Genomic DNA, 19,625 nt, shown 5'->3' with positions numbered 1-19,625 from the left:
TTTGAGGTGGTCCTAATTGCAAACCGTGCAGCAGCCCAAGGAAATTAAAAATGAAAACCCTGACATAATTCTTATACCTTAACCGACCACTTGAGAGTTAATATCTTGGTCTAAGGAAGCAGAAAGTGCAGCCGCTTCCCTGCAAAGAGAGAGAAGTGCGATAATGAGGCAACGCACATTTAGTAGAGCAATGAGTTTTGCAAGACATGAAATGAGAGGGACACTACTTTAAAATGCCACCAGGCCTGAGTGAAAGTATTTTCTGTCAATAATTTGATAGCTTCATTTTCACGCTTTTTGTTGGTATGCTTTATTAAAGAAAACTTGTAACTTCAGTGCTTTTTTTTTTGCATGGAAGCACTGAATTAAAACTTTTACAGCTATCTACAAAAATAACTATCATTCCTGTGTTGGCTGCTTCCCTATTTGTTATGCAAATACTATTCTATCAATTTTGGACACTGGCGTGGCCTGAGGCTGCACATTAAATATGATTTAGCTAATTACCAGAGGCTTGGCCACAGTTCCTGCTCTTGAGTGTCTCACCATGTGCGGTGTGGTCAAATGCAAGCTCCCTCCTCTCCCTGTTCAGCTGAGTTTCCTGAGTATTTTTATGACACCCACTGTAGAAACAAAATATTTCTACTTTTAAGCGTTTATAAGTCATAAGCAAGTCTTACAAAACATGTAACTGACTTAAAAACCACTGAGTACTTCAAGTAAGAATGTGGCACTCAGCTCTGTTTTTGAGCCAACAGGATATGCCCAACTCTTATTTTCAGTCTTTCTCATAGCAAGCGGCAGGAATGGTTTTTTTTGTTGTTTTTAAGCTGAAAGTACGTGTCCCACAACTACTTGCTCCAGAAACCTGCAGCTGAAGAACACCCCGGTGTGCAGAGCCTGCCATTACCTCAAAACCTGGAGCTGGGGGCGCCAACCCGGCCTTCCCTGCGGTTATGGGGCAAACAGACCACAGCCCATGCCTGAACCCATTCTCTCCTGCCCCTGGAGTTTCCTACCCTTGCCCACAACAGTGGAAACACTTCATAAGAGTCAAAAATAAATTTCGCTATGCACTGTGGAAGAGCGACCTGGTAGTTTCTCAAGCCTGGCGGTGAGGCGTGACAGCGCCGGAGCCCAGGGGGGCGGCTGGCACCTGCCGCCCTTCACAGCCCTGTGAGACACACACGCCCCCCTCCCCTCCCCCCCCCCCCCCCCAAAAAAAAAAAAAATAAAGGAATGTTTAAAAGGCAGGGGGTGGGGTGAGGAAGAAAAGGGTGAGGAGCCGGGGACGCCCTTTCCCGCCCGAAGCGCCGCACTGAGGCGATGGCCCGCCCGCCCCCGCCGCTGAGGGGAGGAAAAGGGCGGGAAGCGGCGGGCGCGCGCAGGGCGGTTGCCGGCGCGCGGCGGCCGTTGGGGCGGAGGGCGGGGGGGCGGCGGCGGCATGGCGGGGGGCGGCGGGAGGCCGCGCTCCCCGCCGCGGGCGCTGCTGGGGATGGCGGCGGCGGTGGCCGCCGTGATGGCGGGCTGGGGCGGTCCCGGCGCAGGTACGGAGGGAGGGAGCGGCAGGGGGGCGGCCTCCCCCCGGTGCCGGCTCCTCAGGAGGCTGCTGAGGGCCGGGGCGGGGGGCAGCCCTCAGCTGTGGGGACACCTCTCTGAGGGGAGCGGTTGTGCTCTGCAGCACCGTCCTTCAGCCATAAAATGCCTTTTAAGTGGGAAGGTGCGGGTCCCAGCAGCACCTTCTCCCTCACACCCGAGTCCTGGATGGCAGCGGTTGCACAGGGCCATCCTAGTCATCCACCATGGCCCAAAAAAGCACAAATCATCACAATTTTCACCTCTCCTGGGGGCTCTCATAACAGAAACCCTCACGCCTGGACATCTGCCCACCACTTCCCAAAGGCAAAAGCTCACAGGTGCTTCAAAACTCAATATCATGCTCAATATCACCACATTGCACCCGTCCTGGTTCTCCCTGGGGTCGCTGCGAAGAGCCTTAGCTTTCTAGTTAGATTTTATAGCTATTTTACTGGCTTTTTGTAAAGAGAAAGGCTCAGCTTGGTTAGAACCTGCTGTATAAAGTCAGGTTTGCAACCTGGGCACTGAAGCAACAAAACCAGGCAAGTCAGAGCTCACGTTTTTAAGAAAAGGACATGAGGAGAAAGGAAAAATAAGGCAAGAAACTCACTAGGACAAAATAAAAGATTAGCAATCGCACATTGAGATTTCTCTCCATAACATTCTAAGTCCTTTTCCCTACAGTGAGAGCTGTACCTATGGAAGAGCGACATTCTGTTGGTTTAGTAGAAAAGAATTATGTTTATGGCGATATCAAACATGAAGGTAAACTTGTCTTTTTTATCTTTTTTTTTTTTTTGAGGTCTTACTAGGCTTTTAAAACGGAGTTTTAATACAGTGATCACAGAGACAACCCTACACACGGACGCAACAGCTAAACACAATGCTGGAGACTCCAGACTCAGGGTTGGGTTTAGAAATACATTTGCCCCGTGGTGCTGCTCTAAAGCCCCTTCTGAAAATTTAAGGTCTACATGAGGGTCCCACTCAGCAACAGTCTCAAAATCTGGTGATTTTGGTGACCCTGCAACGCGATTTGTGGGGGACCGACGCGTCTCCTCCGCCCAGTCAGCACCAACCACGCCGTGGACAGTTCCGTGATTTATTAATAACAGCAAACGGAGATAAAGAAAATTAACCTTATACTTCTCAAGTCCAAACATGAAAAGTAAATTTTGCATGACATCAAATTAGTATTTTTTTCTTAAACGCGTGTTTTGGTGCTTTCATGCCATATAAGCATTTCTTCTTCTCTTGTATTCCAGTTAGCGTTTACGTTAAGGTGTTTGCAAACAGCCCGTTTCTAGTATGTATGGATTTGGCTCGTTCTCAAGAAGAACTAATAGATCCCAAGTATTTGTGGATTGGTCCAGATGGAAAAAAATTAGAAGGTTAGTCACTTTGTTCGGACTACAAAGGATTTCCAGCCTGCCTGCCTTAGCCATTTTTTCCCCAGTCACTAATAGAACAGGCTTCGTACGGTACTTTTTCACAAACTTAGTAACAGCCTCTGCCTTGAGGGGCGGGGAGGCCATCAGGAAAGTATGCTGAGATAGAGAAATAGTTTCTGTTTTCTATTTACAAGGGAAAAAGTCGACCACAAATGGCTAAGTAGATTACTGTACCTGAAATCACATATTTTCCTTCTTTCTACTGATGCCACCCTACAATAGGACGGTGGGTCCAAACAGTCACTTGGTCCTTTGTCAATTTTTTCCACAAGGTCTGACATCAGACTACATTTCTCCCCCTAAAATTTTCAAATGCTTGAGATAGGAGGAAACTTGCAATAAGTCCTAAAGGTCATAAATTTTAGACTGTTGCAGAGTAGCACGAATCAAGTCTCATTATGTACTAGAAAAAGATCTCATCTTCAAATGTTCTAAATGAGCTGAACATCAGAAACCAAACATTTCCAGTAATCAAGTGTTTCCTGTTTCTATTCTAGGGCGAAGGTATGTGAATCTTACAGAAACAGGAAAGCTGATGGTGATGGGTTTTAAGGAGTCTATGTCTGGAGCCTATACTTGCACTCTTTCTCACAAAATCATAGAAACTACAACACAAGAAGAAAGAGAAATGTTTGAGGCATATCAATTTATGGTATATGGTAAGATTGCTAACTTACTACTAAGCTAATGCACATAGCCTTTGTGAAGTGCATGTTTATTGCAAGGCTTGATTAAAAGAAACAATTAGTTAACATTTTCTCCCAGAATAGAAAATAAATTGTTTATATTTATACACACACACCCCCCCTCACAGTTTTGGAAAAAGTTTTAAATAACTGCTACGAAGGATACACGGCCACTCAAAGAATGACATAATCTCTGCCCTTAATAAGAACAAAGTGAACCACAGTAATTGCAGTGATATCCAAGATCTGAAAAGGAAGCTCGTGTCTGAGCGCCGTCTCCTGCGAGAGATTACCAAACCGACCATACGCTGGTGCAGAATGAGCCCTCTGCCCCCACCGCGCCAGCTGCACTCGAGCCTTCTTCCACTGTTCGTAACCACCGGTCACCAATATCACCTCCCCACCCACAAAATAACATTTCCAAAAATGCTGGAGAAACACTAACTTTTAAAATAATTTTAAAAACATTCACTCCTACACCATAATTGCATAGAATGTTTTTGGGTAATCCCAGTCCATTTCCATTACACAACTTTGTAGACATGCTAGTTCTGTGTTATTTTACTGTTCGCCTCCCTTTTTATTTTAATAGTTGGGAGCAGAGCCTGGTAACATAAATACATAAATTCCTGTAAATTTTTAACTAAAAGGTGTCTTACTATTTGAGTCAGCTATGACAGGGATAAATTTGTTCTGGTTAATGAGTAAGCTTTATTTATTTGTTTACTTTTGAACAAGAGCCTGTGTTTCAGATACAAAGTACACTGATGCAGATGATAAGGTTCTGTATAAGATTCAACTTGCAACTTCACCGCAGAACTCACACACAAACTGTTTTCTTTAAGCCTACAGAGAAGCTGACCATGCGTATCAGGCATTTGTTCGCTTTACTACAAGGGAATGCGAGCTGGCAGCTAACAGCCTGTTCTTTGAGGAACTAAAGAAAATCTTAAACAACATCATCTCTGATCTGACGTGTCACATCATAGACTCATCCTGCAAATGCCATTCTGTCAAGCTACCAAAACAAGGCCTCCTGCACGAACTATTTGTTAGCTTTCAAGGTAACAGATTTCAATGTTTGTTTGGCAGGGAACATCTATTTATGAACAACCCGAGAGTACTATAAACATCATCTGAAATACATTGAAGTCGAGTATAGCTTCAGAAGCTGTTTCCCTGCTTTCTTTTGGAGCCCCTGTATTTTTTCTTAATAGCCCACAGATGGAGCTAAAATGCAGTTTATACGTTGAATTTGTAGCATTGTACTTACAACCTTAGTGAGAAATGTTGCTTTCGAAGGTGTGCAGTTTGGAAGGACTGGTGAAAGGAGATAGCTGCTAAGATCCCATGATGTGATTTTTATTTTTTTTTAAAGAAAAACAGCCATATTTGGTTTTCATTATTTGATTTTTAATAAGTCTGTGACCTCTGTGGTTTTGCTTAATTCTAGGAAACTGCACAGAGGTTAAATGTAAGAGCCTCACAGTTCCCTTATGGTAATACCCATGTGGCTGTATTGCCTTGCAAAACAAGCTAAATCAACCCTGATGGCTGCCCTAATTTAGAGATGTTTTATCGCTGAGGAAAGGAAGTTATTCATTAATGCTTTGACCACATTCTCTCCTGTATCTGTTCTCGTCGTATGCCAAAAGGGACCATCCAACAGGTTATGGGATGGTTTTGTGATCATTTTCTCCTCAGTAAAGTCAAGACACGTTCAGAACAAACTTAAGACCTGAAGGTTTTAAGTTTACATAAAACTTCAGCCCTTTCTGTAACCTGGGGGTACTATGTGAGAATTTCATTCCATTCTGCCTGTCAGCTTAGCATATTTTTCCCCACATTATTTTACTGGTTGACCTCTGACTCTTACTGGAACAAAGTGATTTAAGTAACTGGATAGAAACCAACAGGACCAAAACTGTTTTTTCCCCTTTTATCGGTCACTCATTTTTTCAACATTCAAATACACCCAATACAAAAAAGAGCTGTTTCCAAAACATGACCTTGACTGCAGACGGGTGAAAGGAAAAAACCAAAATCACCATTCTCCACAAATTAGAGGCAAAATTAAGAGGGTACGATAGGGTGAAGCGAGAACCACAGGATGCTAAAAGCAGTAATGCATTTTATTTGTCGATGTTTTTTTGAAATGAACCTAAAGATACCTGCTTGAAGTATTTGAGTTCATTGTAATATATTCTTCACCACATGCACATGTATCTTTTTCCCCCCACCACCACAGTAAATCCTTTTGCACCAGGATGGGAAGCAGTTTGCCACCAGGTTCCTTACGACTGCGAAGCTGCAACAAACATGAGAGTTCAAGAGGTTCTGTGTCAGCCACCCTTCTGCCTCCTCCGCGTATTTAACACTAATTTCTGCCTTAGCATCTACAGATTTGACTGGCAGTAATCCAGCTTCACCCAGATTTTATGGGATTAATATCTTTGTAAATGACGATTCATGGATTTCAAATAAATCAGTTCAGGATGGAAAACTGTTTTTAAAGGTCAAATTGATCCAAACCGTTTAAAAAAAAAAAATTAAAAAAAAAAATCAGGCTTATTATTTCCTTTATATTTACCTCTAAGAATTATAAATATCTCTAAACTAATTATTTGATTTATCATTTGGTAAATGGAATACAGTTTAAAGTAAGTCTACTGTAGACGATGTCTAAAATCTGTTCTCTCTGGCTTCTGAACGTTAAACCATGCTGTCAGGTACTGGGTGTGATCCCAGGCCCTCTGAAGCCAAAGGAGGACTCCCAGTTAAGGTGACAGTTCAGTGTGGGGGGGAATCAGGACTATAAAGTATTTACTGGTATTTTAAAATAAAAAAACCCCAACTGACTCTTTGTTTATTCTTCCAATGTTTCAAAATTTTAGGCAAGAGATCGAATTGGAGAGTTTTTCCATAAGCAGACGTATGCTTTGAAGCACCGGTTTCAAACTGTTCCTATAATACACTATATGGACAACAGTTTCTCAGTTATTCGCATCGACAGCTGTCGACCAGGTTTTGGGAAAAACGATATCACCCACAAGAACTGCGCTAGCTGCTGCGGTAAATATAACACACATTGATTTAACTGTAGCTTATTAGCTCTGATTACAGGTTTCTCTGAAGAGTAGTTGGTAAATATCAGTGTCAAGAGCGATGATATTTCCATTCATCTTTTGAAAAGGTATTCACATCACAGATTTAAAAAGCCTGATAGGAACAGAAAACGAGCTGGCGGTGTTTGTTAGTGTGCTCGTAGGTGTAACTGTATTTCCGAATAGAGTAAGTGGAAGCAGTGAAGTGGGTTTTTTTCTTCCAGGTCACTGGTGAGTGACTATGCTCAGGTTATAGAGCAACTAAGAAACAATTACCTTAATGGTAGTGCTGCTAGAAAACACTTGGCTGTTTTAAGAGATCTTTTGCCAGAAGCACCTAGGGCTGGTTCTGGAGTTCGGGGTATTTAGCGAGGGGCAGGCTCAGGAGCTTGGGAAAGTCAAGATCCCATTGACCGCGTTGAGAAGGTGGGCGGTGGTGTGTGATGGTCCCAGCCCCAGCCGAGGCAGAGGGGAGCTGGCTGAAACACTGACTCTGTTCCCTCCACAGTGGTTTGTGGTCCTGGAACTTTCAGTCCTAACAACGAGGTGACCTGCCAGACTTGTACGAGGCCTCGAGTCAAAATGTACGGAGCAAGATCTTGCTAATAAACTGACGACAGAAATTGGAAACCTGAAGAGCAGCTGTGAAAGCATTCTTGGTTTTGTGATGTTCTTTTCATTTTTAGCTGCCAATTCTAGAATCCTACATGCCTTTTTGAACAATCACAAAACAGCATCATTCATGCACCCCTAGATTTTCTGTATTCAGGGACCACTTAGACTGCAGAAGTGATGCATAAAACGAGGTGTTCACGCAAGGTAAAGTAATTCAATGAAAAAAAAAAAAAAGGATGTTTGTCACATGGCTGTTAGTGCAAAGGGTCTGTTTCTCGGTGGTGACACCAGACACGCCACAGCTCTGTGCTGCAGTTTGCTCTGAGAGCATAAAGGAGCTATAAACAATTCAGGGAGAGATGGCAGATAGTTGTAGTGGAATTATGTACCATAATGATACATGCCAGAATCTCTGTGAGCAATTTCTAGCTGATATTAATAGAAATATTTAATCTTCGTGATTTAAAAGCATTAAACGTCCTTCCCTTTGTTTTTTCCCCCATTTCTTTCTCTGTGCTTGAAGTGTTACAGCCTGCCCCGGGCAGAGTCGTACAATGCAGCAGTTATTGGACACTGACGTGCTCAGGGCTTCCCGTGTCGCTGCCGCCAGTGGGAGCTCTGCTGATGAGCAGACACCGGGGAGTGGAACGTGAAATTGGGTCCCTGAGACAAGAGAGGGGGTTAATAAGAAATTCAACAGCCCAGAAGTCGGGAGAATTAAGGACCCAGCTTTTATGGTTCTCTCTTTGTCTGCTGCTCCCCAGAAAGAAGCGGGTATGTCCCAGGGAAGGGGAGAGGCTGCAGAGCCGCCTCTGCCTGCTTGCTGCTGCATGTTTTCCTTCAGCTGCATCAAATCCTCATGGCAGAGCTCTGCTGGCCCCAGGTGCTGTACGAGCAGATGATCCTCTCACACCAGCTGTAAATTCCTGTCAGGTTCACCGGATGAGTAACAAGTCAAGATACAAATTGCCAAAGCACTGAGATAATGGGAAAGTTTTCTTCCCAGAAAAGACTTACTCCGATCTGCTTTTGAAGGTTAGCTGCTGGATCTGCAGCAATTCATCATTTTGCTCATAAAGCACTGTTAGTAAAGATTATTGTACTACTCTCCAGAGCTTCACGAGTAACCCTGTGTTCTCACCAGCCCGGGACGTGAAGAGCACGGGCTGCGCGAGCCCGCTGGAGCAGGGTTCCCAGGCCACAGTGGAGCCACCAGAACAGTGGTTTTTAAAACTCGTTTTTAACCTTTGTAAACCGTTCCTTGCCAGGAGCTGCTGCCTTCCAGCCTCACTTTGTCAAGGGACACCAAAGAACTCTCACCCTCCTTTCCCTCGCGAAGCACAGCTGGCCAACGCGGCCCCTTTTGAAGCCACTTGTGCAACGGTGGCGTAACCCCCCACAATCCGGGCAAAGGGGACTCTGCGCGCACCCAGCTTGAAGAGCCATGCCTGGCTGCCCAGCACAGAGCCTTTCCTTTCTGTTTTTGCACTATGTAGGACTAAGTCAAGGAAAAGAGCACCTCCTACTCAATAACCGCAACTTCTTATGGCATCTAGAAATTCCTTGGTGGGTATTCATCCAAAAATCGAGCAGATTCAACCCAGTTTAACTTATCCATTTTGACAGGAGCACAGCAGGAGATGGTACGGGCGCAGACCACGCTCCGAGCTTTTCAGAATCATTACTTATTAAATACTGACGAATAAGATGTACTGTAACGAACATTTAAACTGCCTGTAGGCTGATTATCTTAGCTGCCAACTGGACACTGTGTGCACGGTGCAGGCTTATACAGATTAAGCAGACGGGCTCGGAGATTGCTGCTTGAGTCTCTTGGCCTATTTCACAACAGAGGAATGCCACATACATAAATTATGGGGGAAAAAAAGCAGTAAGTAGGTACTAAGTGCAACAGCAAGTGAGTCACAATAAACACTCCCTCCTCCTTCTAAAAACTGGGGGTATAGTTTATATATTTTTATATATTTTTATATATTAAAAATATATATATTTTTATAGAGGCACTCTTACAGTGCCTCAAGTTTTCCAGCGGGCCTTAAAAGTAGAAGAAATAGGTCAAATATTTCAGTATTGCCTCGCAGAGGAGTTTGTGTCATTAATTCTGTGGAGACTTTCATGAAAGACTGATGTGAAACGGCTTCACTCTGACCTTTCCTGTGTAAGTTCTCTCTCTCTGCCTTCACTGCCTGCGACAGCCCCGAACGCAGCCGAATCTTTTATTTATGCCGTGCCGTCCCTCGCAGCTCGCTCCCGTCCCTTCTCCCGAGCTGCTGAATCGCTCTCACACTTCAGATTTTACAAATCGCTGTAATCAGCTCTCACTTCACCTCACCTTTACTTTTTACGACCGCTCTCTACCTCCCCCAGCTGCAATAGCTCACGAGGAATTGCCAGAGCCTTCCTCCTGGCTTTAAATCCTCTTTTTTTTTTTTTTTTTCTTCTCTCTCCACTCTGCTCTGTTTTTAGACATCTTCCTCTTGGAAACACGGGCTGTAGCCGATGCTTTCGGCGCAGCGGGGGAACCCCTGGTCGCTCCTGCGAGGCTCAGCGCTGCTTTAACCCCAGCCAGGCAGCTCTAATCCCGCTTTCTGCGAAGGACGATCACAGCGCCTCAGGAGTAGCGATGAATTCTCACCAATAACACATTCAGAGCTTAAAGCTTCCTGTCCCCTTTTCCCCACAGGGCCTCCGGTAACTCAGCCCTCCCCACAGGCTCGGCACCGACAGCGCAGGAGTGCTTTTAAACATCCACGAATGACAAAAACAATCATCTGCCAACTGGAAGCCGCAGCCCATTGTTTTAACATCAGAGCTGCCTTTTCCCAGCCTGGAACAAACCACTTGAGAAACACTTAACAAGCAGATGTTAAAACACTCACTGCAGAGCCGCCGCACCGGTGTCACGTCTGCCGGGGTGACGGTGACACCTCCGCTCCGTGGGAATGTTGTCTGCTGACTCCCCGCAGCATCTCCGTTAGCCCACGAGCGAGCTGCTCCTCTGAATTTAAGTCGGCGGGAGTCAAACAAGGCACAGGGCTGCCCAAAACGCCAGCACAACGCACTGCAGCTCACCTCAAAGTGCTGAGGAACACCAGTCTGCCCAGCAGATAAGGAGAGGGGCTGTGGGGAGGGAGGATGGGGGGGGGGGAAGAGGTGCCCTGGGATCGTCACATCCCAGGAACTCATCACACCTGGGACAAGGGGCTGAGCCATGGGAACAGCAGGGGCAGCCCCCACTCAAGGAAAGGCCCCCCCCAGCCTTCCAGTACTTAAAGGGAAAGACGGGGACTGACTTTTTAGCAGGGTTTGTTGCGATAGAACAAGGGGTAATGGCTTTAAACGGAAAGAGGGGAGATTTAGCCTAGACCTAAGGAAGAAATGTTTTACGCTGAGGGTGGTGAGCCCCTGGCTGGGGTTGCCCAGGGAGGTGGGAGATGCCCCATCCCTGGAAACATCCCAGGCCAGGTTGGACGGGGCTCTGAGCGACCTGGTCTGGTTGGAGATGTCCCAGCTCATGGCAAGAGGCTGGATTCGATGACCTTTAAAAGTCCCGTCCCATCCATGATTTTAATCCATCCCCCAGGAATTCCCCCAGGGAGCTAGTCCAGGAGCCTGGACCAGCTGGTGGAAAGTGGCTTGAAAACGAAGCCTGGCCAAGAGTCGAGGGTATCATTTCTGTCCCCGGTAACCCCCCGGTGACACTGCAGGTGCTCTGGGCTGGCTGGCGGGGGGACATCCCGGGATGCAGCTCTGGGCCTCGGTGAGCACGGGTGTCACGAGAGATGAAATCCCACGTGCAGCCGTGCTCTTGTGGGGCTGGGAGCAGCGCTGGGACGTCACGCCGAAGGGAATCGGCTGTTCTGGGTCAAACCAGCGGCGGGAGCCGAGGGCTGGTGGCAAAGGCAAAGACGATTTAGGTGCAGCAGCCGCGGTGAATTCCTCGATGGGACCAATCCTTTATGTAAAATTACACCTATTTTCACGCGCTCTGCTGAACCGGGACCAGGGGAAAAAATGGAAAAAGGAGCTTGTGCTGCTTTCTGGCACCGAAATCCTGTCCTGGAGCAAGGCCGCAGGCAGGCAGTGGGTGCTGGGGTGGCAGTGGGATGGGGGTCACGGCACAGACACCAGCCCCAGCCCCAGCCCACGGGTGCTGACGGCCCCACATCCCCTGCCGGGGCAGGAAAAGTGCCTGGGAAGACAATGTTTCCTTCTGACATGGGAAGCTTTGCAGGTTCCCCTCTTTTATTACCAGGCACAACCTTGTCCTTAAAAAATGGCAATCAGAGAAATGATCCCTCTGCCCAGCGACGCCCGGCTTGGACGGCGGAGAGGAGGGAAAATGACCGGCGAGTCAGGAGGGGAGCGTGCTGCCAGCTTAAATGCTGAGCTCTTAACCACATGCACGGGAAGACTCGCTGTGATTTTTAGCTCTGCTTCAGTTTCCTATCCGCTGAAATTAAATTTCCTCCTGCCGAAGTCCAGTGACCGCGTTTTCTGCTCGGCACCGTTCCTATAACGAGCAACATCATCGGATTAGTGAGTCCTTTGCAGGCAGTGAATAAGTATGATTCATTATTGGCAGCAATGCCACTGTAAATGGATTTTTTTTGTGGTGAAAATAAATAAATAAGGCTACATAACTGAAGGGCTGTTGATGAAGTGTAGACCGGCTTTAATCACAGGGTAATTGCTGCCATCAGTCCTAATTATTTATAAATATTTTTATAATTGTGGAAATTAAACAATTAGACATCCTTCCTTCCCCCTTCTAAATCTAATCAGTTAAAAGTTCAGGATGCAGTCTGGGGCCGCGGCTGCTGAACGCGCTTCGTCCACGGGCTGAGGGAAACGTTGCTTTACCTTTCCTCTAAAACACACACCGCCCCGCAAAAGCAACCACGGCGCAGAGCCTCCGTCGCCGGGGCTGGAAGGACGGACCCGCAGCCGGGCTCCCACCAGCGACTCAATAAACCACCGAATTTCCAGCGGAGCCGGGTACGACGCAGCTCCCCGGGAACATCGCTCGGTCCCGGGGCATTCGGGGTCAGAAGAGGCGTCACTGCCAACAAGGACCCGGTTCTTAAATCTTGCCCCAGTAACACCTTTTCCTCCATCCCGCAGAGGAAGAACGGCCCTCCCCGGGGCAGCCCAGTTAATTACCCGCCTGGGTAATTACCTTCCAGGGTGGGCAGAGCACCCTGACGTTAATAACAGAGATTTACCAGCGTGCTGGAACCGTACAGAAGGAGGTCACGCCGCTAATTCTCCCGCTGCTGATCCCGGCAGATAAATCTACAGTACATCAGGAAACGAATCACTCGGAAACGCAGTATTAAAACGGGTGATTATATTTCCTCGCTTAAGGAGAAGCGTTGACTTTAACGCCGAGCTCCCCCCTACACCCGCCACCGCCGAGCGCCGGCTCCCAGCTCCCCGGCGGGAGTTTGCCCTCGGCTACTTGCGGCTGGAGAGTAAATAGTGATAGGGTAATAGAGACGAGAAAAAGCTCTCCTTGGGATGGGAGATGCCTGGCAGGCTGCCGGCCCCAGACCTCCTCCTGTGCTCGCCCAGACCCCCCCCGCCCCCGCCCCGAGACCCCCCCGACACCCCGGCTCGGCCACAGGCACCCCCTGGAAATATTCCCTTAATCCTGGTTTTCTGCTCTTCCCCATTCCCTGCAACACCTGATTAAATATCCGAGATTACTAACGGCATAAATCCAGTGCAATTCAGCCCGTCCCAGACCAAATTGTCTTCCCGAAGCTTTTTGCACTTTTTCATAAGGTTTTCGTATTTTTTTTTTTTATATTTTTATATTTTATTTCCCTGCCCAACCACGCAGGCCAGCGACTGTTCCACAACCAGCCGGCGGCTGCCACCGGAATCCACCTCCTCTCCCCTGTGCTCGTTAGTGTAGGCTGTAACGAGCCTGGTGGTTTCCATCCTGATAAGCCCTCGGGCAGGAGCCCCGGGGCTGGCCCCTGGGGGCTCGGTGTTATCCAGCCCCATGGGGGGACACCCGTGGGACCCCGGGGATGCGGTGGCAGCCGGGGACGCCCATCTCGCTGCATCCCCCGGCCCTCCCCAGCTGCTCCGGGGCCACGGGAGGAGGGTCCCCGAGGAGAGAAGCGGGGTGGGGGACGGCAGCCATCTGCTCGGGAGCCCGGGGTCTGCGGGCTGTGGTGGCCGCACCGTGCCACGCCGCGTCTGGAGACAGCCACGTGACAAACAAGGTTAATGTCCCGCGAGCGGGAGCTGTCGCTCCACGTTAGGTCCCGGGTTTCACCCTCCATGGCACCACGCTTTGGCACGCACCACCCAGGGCAAGGTGCCGGTGAACCAGCACTGGGCCACCGCGGGTGCCATGGCCCTCGTGGGGACCGGGGGGACCGCGGGCATCGGGAAGGGCTTGTCCTCCCTGGCCACCGTGGTCCCTCCTCGTGTGCCACGCAATGCCCGGGTCTGCTCTGGTGGGGACGGGAGGGCAGGGAGAGGGCAGGGCCCCCACAAATGGCCCCACAATGTCCCGGCGCGACGCGGCTCAGGGACCGGCACCGTGCCGGTGACATGAGCCGCGCTCCGGGAGCCGAGGCTCCGGGTGTTCATTTATTGAAGGGGAAGGCAGGGTTACCGCAGGGAGCGGGTATCGTGTTGCCGAAACACCCAGCAGAGCCGGAGGCGGCTCTGGGAAGACATGGGCTGTGGTGGGCGCCTGTCGCCCTTCCCCTGCGGCCAGGATGTCGCCAGGGACAGGGGTGGCCCTGGCACAGGGTGATGCCACCCGCCTCGGCCCAAAGCAGCACCCTGTGCCCCCCACAGACGCACACACGGCACACGCCGGGCACGGGCTCCAAAGTAAAAGCCAACTTTATTGTCGTATAAAGTAAGAACGTAAAAGGTCCCTTAAACAAAACACACATTGGGTCGGACGGTCCCGGGTGTCCCCTCACGCTGCGATGCCCGCGGGGGAGCAGCGCCCGGGGCCACGGTGCAGCCACTGTCGGTGGCTCGGTCCGGTCCCCCCCAGCCCCTTTTCTCTGGAGCCGGTTGTATGGGGCTGGGGGGAGCTGCCGTGGGGCTGTGGGGCCGGGGGACGCCTGGATGGGAGCTGGGGGCTGAGGCGTTTGTGCGTTGCAGAGCCCCTGGTCTGCGCTGGGAGACGAGGCACTTGTGGAAGGGCGCGGGCGCCGCTCCCCCGCCGGCTCCATCCCACGGCTCCCACAGGCACGCGGGCGCCGGGAGACGGGAGCAGCCGGAGCCGGAGCCCCCGCAGCACCGGGGCAGCCGGAGCCGTGTCTGGCCTGGCACGGAGGGTGTTCAAGCAGCTTTGGTTGGTGCTCTTGGTGAATTAAGGCAATTTCGCTTCAGTTGGTTTTAAAAAAAAGGGCGAAACTGGCAAAACCAGCTCTCTCAGGGGCCAGACGCTCGGTTGGAAGAGGCTGGGTCTGCTCTGGCTTCGCTCCGAGTTGCCGCTTGGACCCCGCACGCCCAAAGGTGGGCACTGACCCCCCTCACCCGCACCCGCCCCCGGCCTGGCCTCTACCCACCGCCCCCAGGAACCTGCAGCCCAATAACTGGAAGTGTCAAGAAGGGACTTTGGGGCATTTTAAGGGAGATTCAGGCTCCTGCCAGTGGTGTGGGAGTGGGGAGAGGGCGGAAGGGCCATGGCGGCTCCCTCCATCCCCGCTTCCCGTCACAGTGACCGGTCGGCAGCCTTGGGAGTCCTCGCGTGAGGGCTGGAGCTCTCGGTGGCGGCAGATGGGAGCAGGCTGCTGGGGGTGCTACCCGTCCGCAAACACCCACCCCCGGGGAGCACCAAGGGGAAACCCGCTCCCCCCGACATCCCGGCAGGGCCGGACCCACCGCCTGGACCCCCCGGTGTCCCCCCATCAGCACCCGCACCCCTTGGCGGCCCCGGAGGGCTCAGCCCCGGGGGAGCTCATTTCCCATTTGCTTCTTCTTCCCCGTTTGCTTCGTAGAGAAACTGGGCGCTGCGAGGGGGCAGGTGCTGGGGCTGCCCCCCAGCCACCCCGTCTCCGAGCAGGGACCCCCCCCTACACCCCTCGCTCCGCCGGGAAAGGCGCGGGGAGCAGCGGGGGCCGAGACGGGAGATGGGGTGGCACCGTCCGGCACGAGAGCCGGCGCGGGACAACCCCGGACCTGCCTCTTGCCTTTCCCAACCGATGCGTCCCCACCTCCCACCCCGTCCTTCGGTCCCACCGGGCTGCGGTCACAGCCCGTCACCTTCCCGGGGCCAGTGACCCATCAGGACACTGGCCTCGCGGCCGTACCGCTCCTCCCCATGGCCCAGCCTTCCCCGCTGCCTGGCCCGGCAGGGAGCCAGCACCGGCGCTGCCGGGAACATCCCTCGGGCAGCCCAGGGTGAGCCGGGGAGGGATTAAAACATCGATTCCGTTAATGCCCCAAGGGATCTCGGCAAAGGAAATATAAAAGTTTTAAATGAAGTCCGAATGTCCAGGTCGGTCGGAGAAAAAACCGCGTGCCGGGGGATGCTCGGGGTCTCTCCGGTCCTTCATAACGCAGAGGCAGCGGGCGGATGCTGCGGCCGCTCTGTGCTCGGCGCCGATAACCGCCCCCGACCGCGGCCACTTCGCCCCTCGCTGCGCCAGAGCCCGGCGCTCGCTGACCACAGCTCCTGCTGCCAGACGGCGCTTCCCCGGGGAGAAAAAACATCCGTGACTCTTGCTGTGCGACGACGGCGGCTCCCCGCAGCTCCTGCAGCCATGGCGAGCCTGCGGAGCGGCCGATCCCCAGCTCTTCCGTGCATCCCCGTGTCCTGCGGGATGCCGGTGCCTCACACCACGGTGCTGATGGTGGACGACTCCTCCGACCTTCGCTGCTTGCTGGGCAGGGACTTGAGATACTCCAGGTGACGCCGGGCATCCTCCTGGTTCTGCCGCACGTAGTAGACCAGGTAGGAGATCACCATGGCGAACCAGCCGAACATGGTGACCAGCATGGCGATGTCCGTCGTCTTTTTGTACACGTTGCAGAAGTCCGTGTCGGCGATGACCTGCAGGAAGGCTTTGCCGACGTGCTCCTCCTGCGCGGAGGAGTGGCACACGATGCCGCCCGAGGAGCCGGCCGCCAGGTCCACCGTGCGGATCAGCTCCTGCAGCCGGCAGTCACACAGCCAGGGGTTGTTGGAGAGGTTGACCTTGGCCTTCAGGTTGCTAAAGGCGTCTTTGCTGACCGACACCAGCCTGTTGGAAGACAAGTCCAGAGAGTGCAGGTGCTCGGCCAGGCCCCGGAAAGCCCCGCTCTCGACACTGGCGATGGCGTTGTGGGACAGGTCCAGCTCCAGCAGGAGCGGCAGGTCCCGGAAGGCGTCACGGGGCAGGAAGGGGATTCGGTTGGAGTCCAGGAAGAGCTTGTTGGTGTCGTTGGGTATGTCCCTGGGGACCTCGGTCAGCCGAGCGTTGCTGCAGCGGAAGGTCTTCAGCCCCTCCTCTTCCGAGGGGTAGCAGCCCTTGGGGAAGGCGGCGGCTGAGGGGAGGCAGGAGGCCAGGAGGAGGAGGCTCTGCAGGAGCAGCCACATGGTCACCGAGCGGAGGGGGACCCGCTCTGCCGCAGGCATGGTGCCGCGCTGGCCTTCTCACGCAGCCACTGGCCCAACGGCTCTCACCCGTGGTGGTTTCAGCTGGATTCGGTGCATCTGAGACAGAGACAGCAAAGGGACAGTGTCAGAAAGGGGATGCCAAGGGGCAGAACCGCTGCTGTGCCAGCTGCGAGCATCACTCCCTGTGCAGCCTGGCCGTGGGATGGGGATGGGGACAGGGACGGGGACGGGGACAGGGACAGCCGGCATGGCTCCCACTTTCCCCCATCCTCTACCCCGAGCGGCCTCGCTCAGGGCTCCTCCGCGGCAGGATCAGGCCCCAAGGGGCCGAGCGAAGGCACATCTCCTGCGTGCCGGCAGCTGGGCTATAACAAACGGAGACGGCTCGAGCTGAGACGGAGGCGGGGGTGAGCTCCCGCCCCGCCAAGGTCACCGGCAGTTTGGTCGCTCGCTCGCCGAAGACCAACCCATCCTGCAGCAGCAGCCGGCGGGACGCGCCGGTGGGCGAGCCCTGGCTCCAGGCAAGCAGCCGCTGCAGGCAGCCCCCGGGGAACGCGATGGAAAACATGTGTGGGCAGAGGCAGAGCAGGTTCCCGCTCCCCAGCAGCGCCCGGGGCACACGTAGACACACGTCAGGTTTTCCCCTTTCGAGGGGACGGGTACAGGCGGGTGATGAGACACCACTGTCCCCTGCCCGGTGCCACCCTGGGCGCGGGGCCCGGCTGCCCATACCACCCGGTAACCATGGTCCCCATCCAGCCCTTTATTCCGGAGGGGAAAAACGTCAGCAGGAAAGAAACGAAAACAGAAAAAGGAAATTCACTGGAGCTGAGCGTGTAGCGAGTTCCCAGGGTGGTGGCAGCAGATAAGGGCCACGTCCGAGCCCCGCGAGCGCGCTGCCCGGCTTTCCCAGATGTGGGTCCCGCCGCGTCCAGGGGCCCCCAACTGTCCGCAGCAGGGCCACGATGGCAGAGCCATTGAGCAGGATGCAAGAGCTCTCCCCACCATCCCAGGATTGAAGACACCGGCGTAAAAGGGCACCCCGTGGCACCCCGTCAGGCAAAGCTCCGTGCTGCGGAAAGCCCCGTGCTGTGCCACCCGGGCACCTCCTGGGCAAGCCTGCCTGCTGCTCCCACCACCCCCGGCTCCCTGGGCACCCTGCCACCAGCAAACCCGCTTCTGGGGGCTGACCGGGGCTCCCCAGCGAGGGGCAGAGGTGCCCACCCAAGGGTGGCCCTGACAGCACAGCCGGGACCCCCGCCCGGGCGAGCACCCCGACTGCTGGGCACCATAACGCAGCCCAACCGCACCAAAACACCCCAAGGTCGCGGCAGTGCAGAGCCGACCCCTGCGCTGCCGGCCCCCCGGGGTTCCCCATGGCCCCCGAGCGGGGACCAGGACTCAGAGCAGCTGAAGGACACCAGGAACCCCAGCGCCACACTGGCACTTCGGGGTACCGGCCCCCCGAGTCTGCCAGAAGTAACCTGGGGCAAACGCCGAACCCTTGGGACCAACCTCCCGCTGCCGGGGGCGAGCGCAGGGCCGGGCACCGCAGGAATCCCACCGGATTGAGCTGGGGGCCGATGGCCCGGGACAGAGGGTGCTTCGTCCGTGGGACCCGGGGGGCCGGGTCACCCCCGCGGGTGGGATGCGGCTCCCCAGGGCCCCCCGGTGGGCTCCGGTGGTCCCCAGCCCAGGGTGCTCCGGACCACGCACCGCAGCGAGGACGGGCACGACCAGCCCCCCCCCGCCACCAACGCCGGGGTCCCCAGCCCACAGCGGGGCACGGGGGTCCCCAGCCCGACCCCGGGGGTCGCCGCCAGCCCCGGGGAGGGCGGTTGAGGTGCCGAGGGGGGGACAGGACGGGCTGTGCGGGGCGGCAGGATCCGTCGTGCGCTCAGCGCGGCCGGGGATGCCCGGGGTTCCCCCCGGCCCCCGCTCGGCACCGGGGGGGGTGCGGGCGAGGGAAGCCCCGGTGCTTCCCCGGGGGAAGCTCAGCCCGGCGCGGCGCTGCCGGGGACCCCCCCCGCTCCCCTCCCCTGCTCCCGCCCTGCCCGGGGCCGGGGGCGGGGGTGGGGGGTCCCGGTGCGGACTCACCTGCCGTGCGCAGCCCCGCGGCGGCGGAGCGGCCCCGCGCCCCGGGCCGGAGCGGCCGCGCCCCGCGCAGCGCGGCGGGCCCGGAGCCGGCGGCGGCGGCGGGGCCGGTGGGCGGGATCCTCCGCCCGGGCCTCCCCGGGGCTCCCCGCCCCCGGCCCGCCCCGCCGGGGGGGGCCGTGCAGCGCCGAGCACCCCCGGCCCCGCACACGGGTCCTCTCCGGCCACCCGCCCTCGGGAGACGCTCTGCCCCGGGACCGCAGCCCGCGGGGGGGGAATCGGGAAGATCCGGCGAGGAGCTGCCGGGATCCCCGAGCCCGGGGAAGCCGGCGACAGTGGCTCCCGGGGGGCACCGCGCCCCCCCGACCCGCCGCGTCCCCCCGACCCCGCGTAGGGGTGCCCCCGCACCCCCCCGGTGCCCCCAGCCCGATCCCCCACCGGGCGCAGTGCACCCCCCGGCTCTGCCCCCGCCGACCCCCAGAGCCCCGGGACC

General features: G+C 54.5%; 3 protein-coding genes across 3 annotated transcripts in view; 1 reads left to right on the top strand and 2 right to left on the bottom strand.

Moving 5' to 3' along the window:
- IKZF3 (IKAROS family zinc finger 3) overlaps positions 1-10,451 on the bottom strand; it is a 51,951-nt gene extending 41,500 nt beyond the window's left edge. Inside the window, exon 1 of the mRNA XM_054224587.1 lies at positions 10,335-10,451. The gene's annotated coding sequence lies outside the window, so the exon portion shown is untranslated. The remainder of the gene's footprint in view (positions 1-10,334) is intronic.
- ZPBP2 (zona pellucida binding protein 2) lies at positions 1,445-7,909 on the top strand. Its single transcript, XM_054224592.1, has 8 exons — positions 1,445-1,547; positions 2,263-2,343; positions 2,844-2,969; positions 3,527-3,688; positions 4,561-4,779; positions 5,964-6,049; positions 6,610-6,787; positions 7,328-7,909. Exons 1-8 carry the CDS (start codon positions 1,445-1,447, stop codon positions 7,423-7,425), a joined length of 1,053 nt encoding a protein of 350 aa, XP_054080567.1. The 3' UTR covers positions 7,426-7,909.
- A 4,211-nt stretch (positions 10,452-14,662) lies between the features above and the next one.
- On the bottom strand, positions 14,663-19,219 carry LRRC3C (leucine rich repeat containing 3C). The gene is made up of 2 exons (XM_054224755.1): positions 19,136-19,219; positions 14,663-17,134 (listed from the first exon to the last, which is right to left on the bottom strand). Exon 2 carries the CDS (start codon positions 17,054-17,056, stop codon positions 16,274-16,276), a length of 783 nt encoding a protein of 260 aa, XP_054080730.1. The 5' UTR covers positions 17,057-17,134; positions 19,136-19,219; the 3' UTR covers positions 14,663-16,273.
- Positions 19,220-19,625: the final 406 nt, after the last annotated feature.

Source organism: Rissa tridactyla, chromosome 19 (assembly GCF_028500815.1).
Source record: "Rissa tridactyla isolate bRisTri1 chromosome 19, bRisTri1.patW.cur.20221130, whole genome shotgun sequence".
NCBI lineage: Eukaryota > Metazoa > Chordata > Aves > Charadriiformes > Laridae > Rissa > Rissa tridactyla.
Note: the sequence above shows the minus strand (reverse complement) of the source record. Positions and strands in the feature narration are given on the sequence as shown.

Excerpts from the sequence above, each read along its gene's own strand:
- ZPBP2 (XM_054224592.1), top strand. The coding sequence starts at position 1,445 with ATGGCGGGGGGCGGCGGGAGGCCGCGCTCCCCGCCGCGGGCGCTGCTG. Across the intron at positions 2,970-3,526 it reads AGATGGAAAAAAATTAGAAG|GGCGAAGGTATGTGAATCTT; the intron begins GTTAGTCACTTT and ends TTTCTATTCTAG. Across the intron at positions 4,780-5,963 it reads ACTATTTGTTAGCTTTCAAG|TAAATCCTTTTGCACCAGGA; the intron begins GTAACAGATTTC and ends CCACCACCACAG.
- LRRC3C (XM_054224755.1), bottom strand. The coding sequence starts at position 17,056 with ATGCCTGCGGCAGAGCGGGTCCCCCTCCGCTCGGTGACCATGTGGCTG.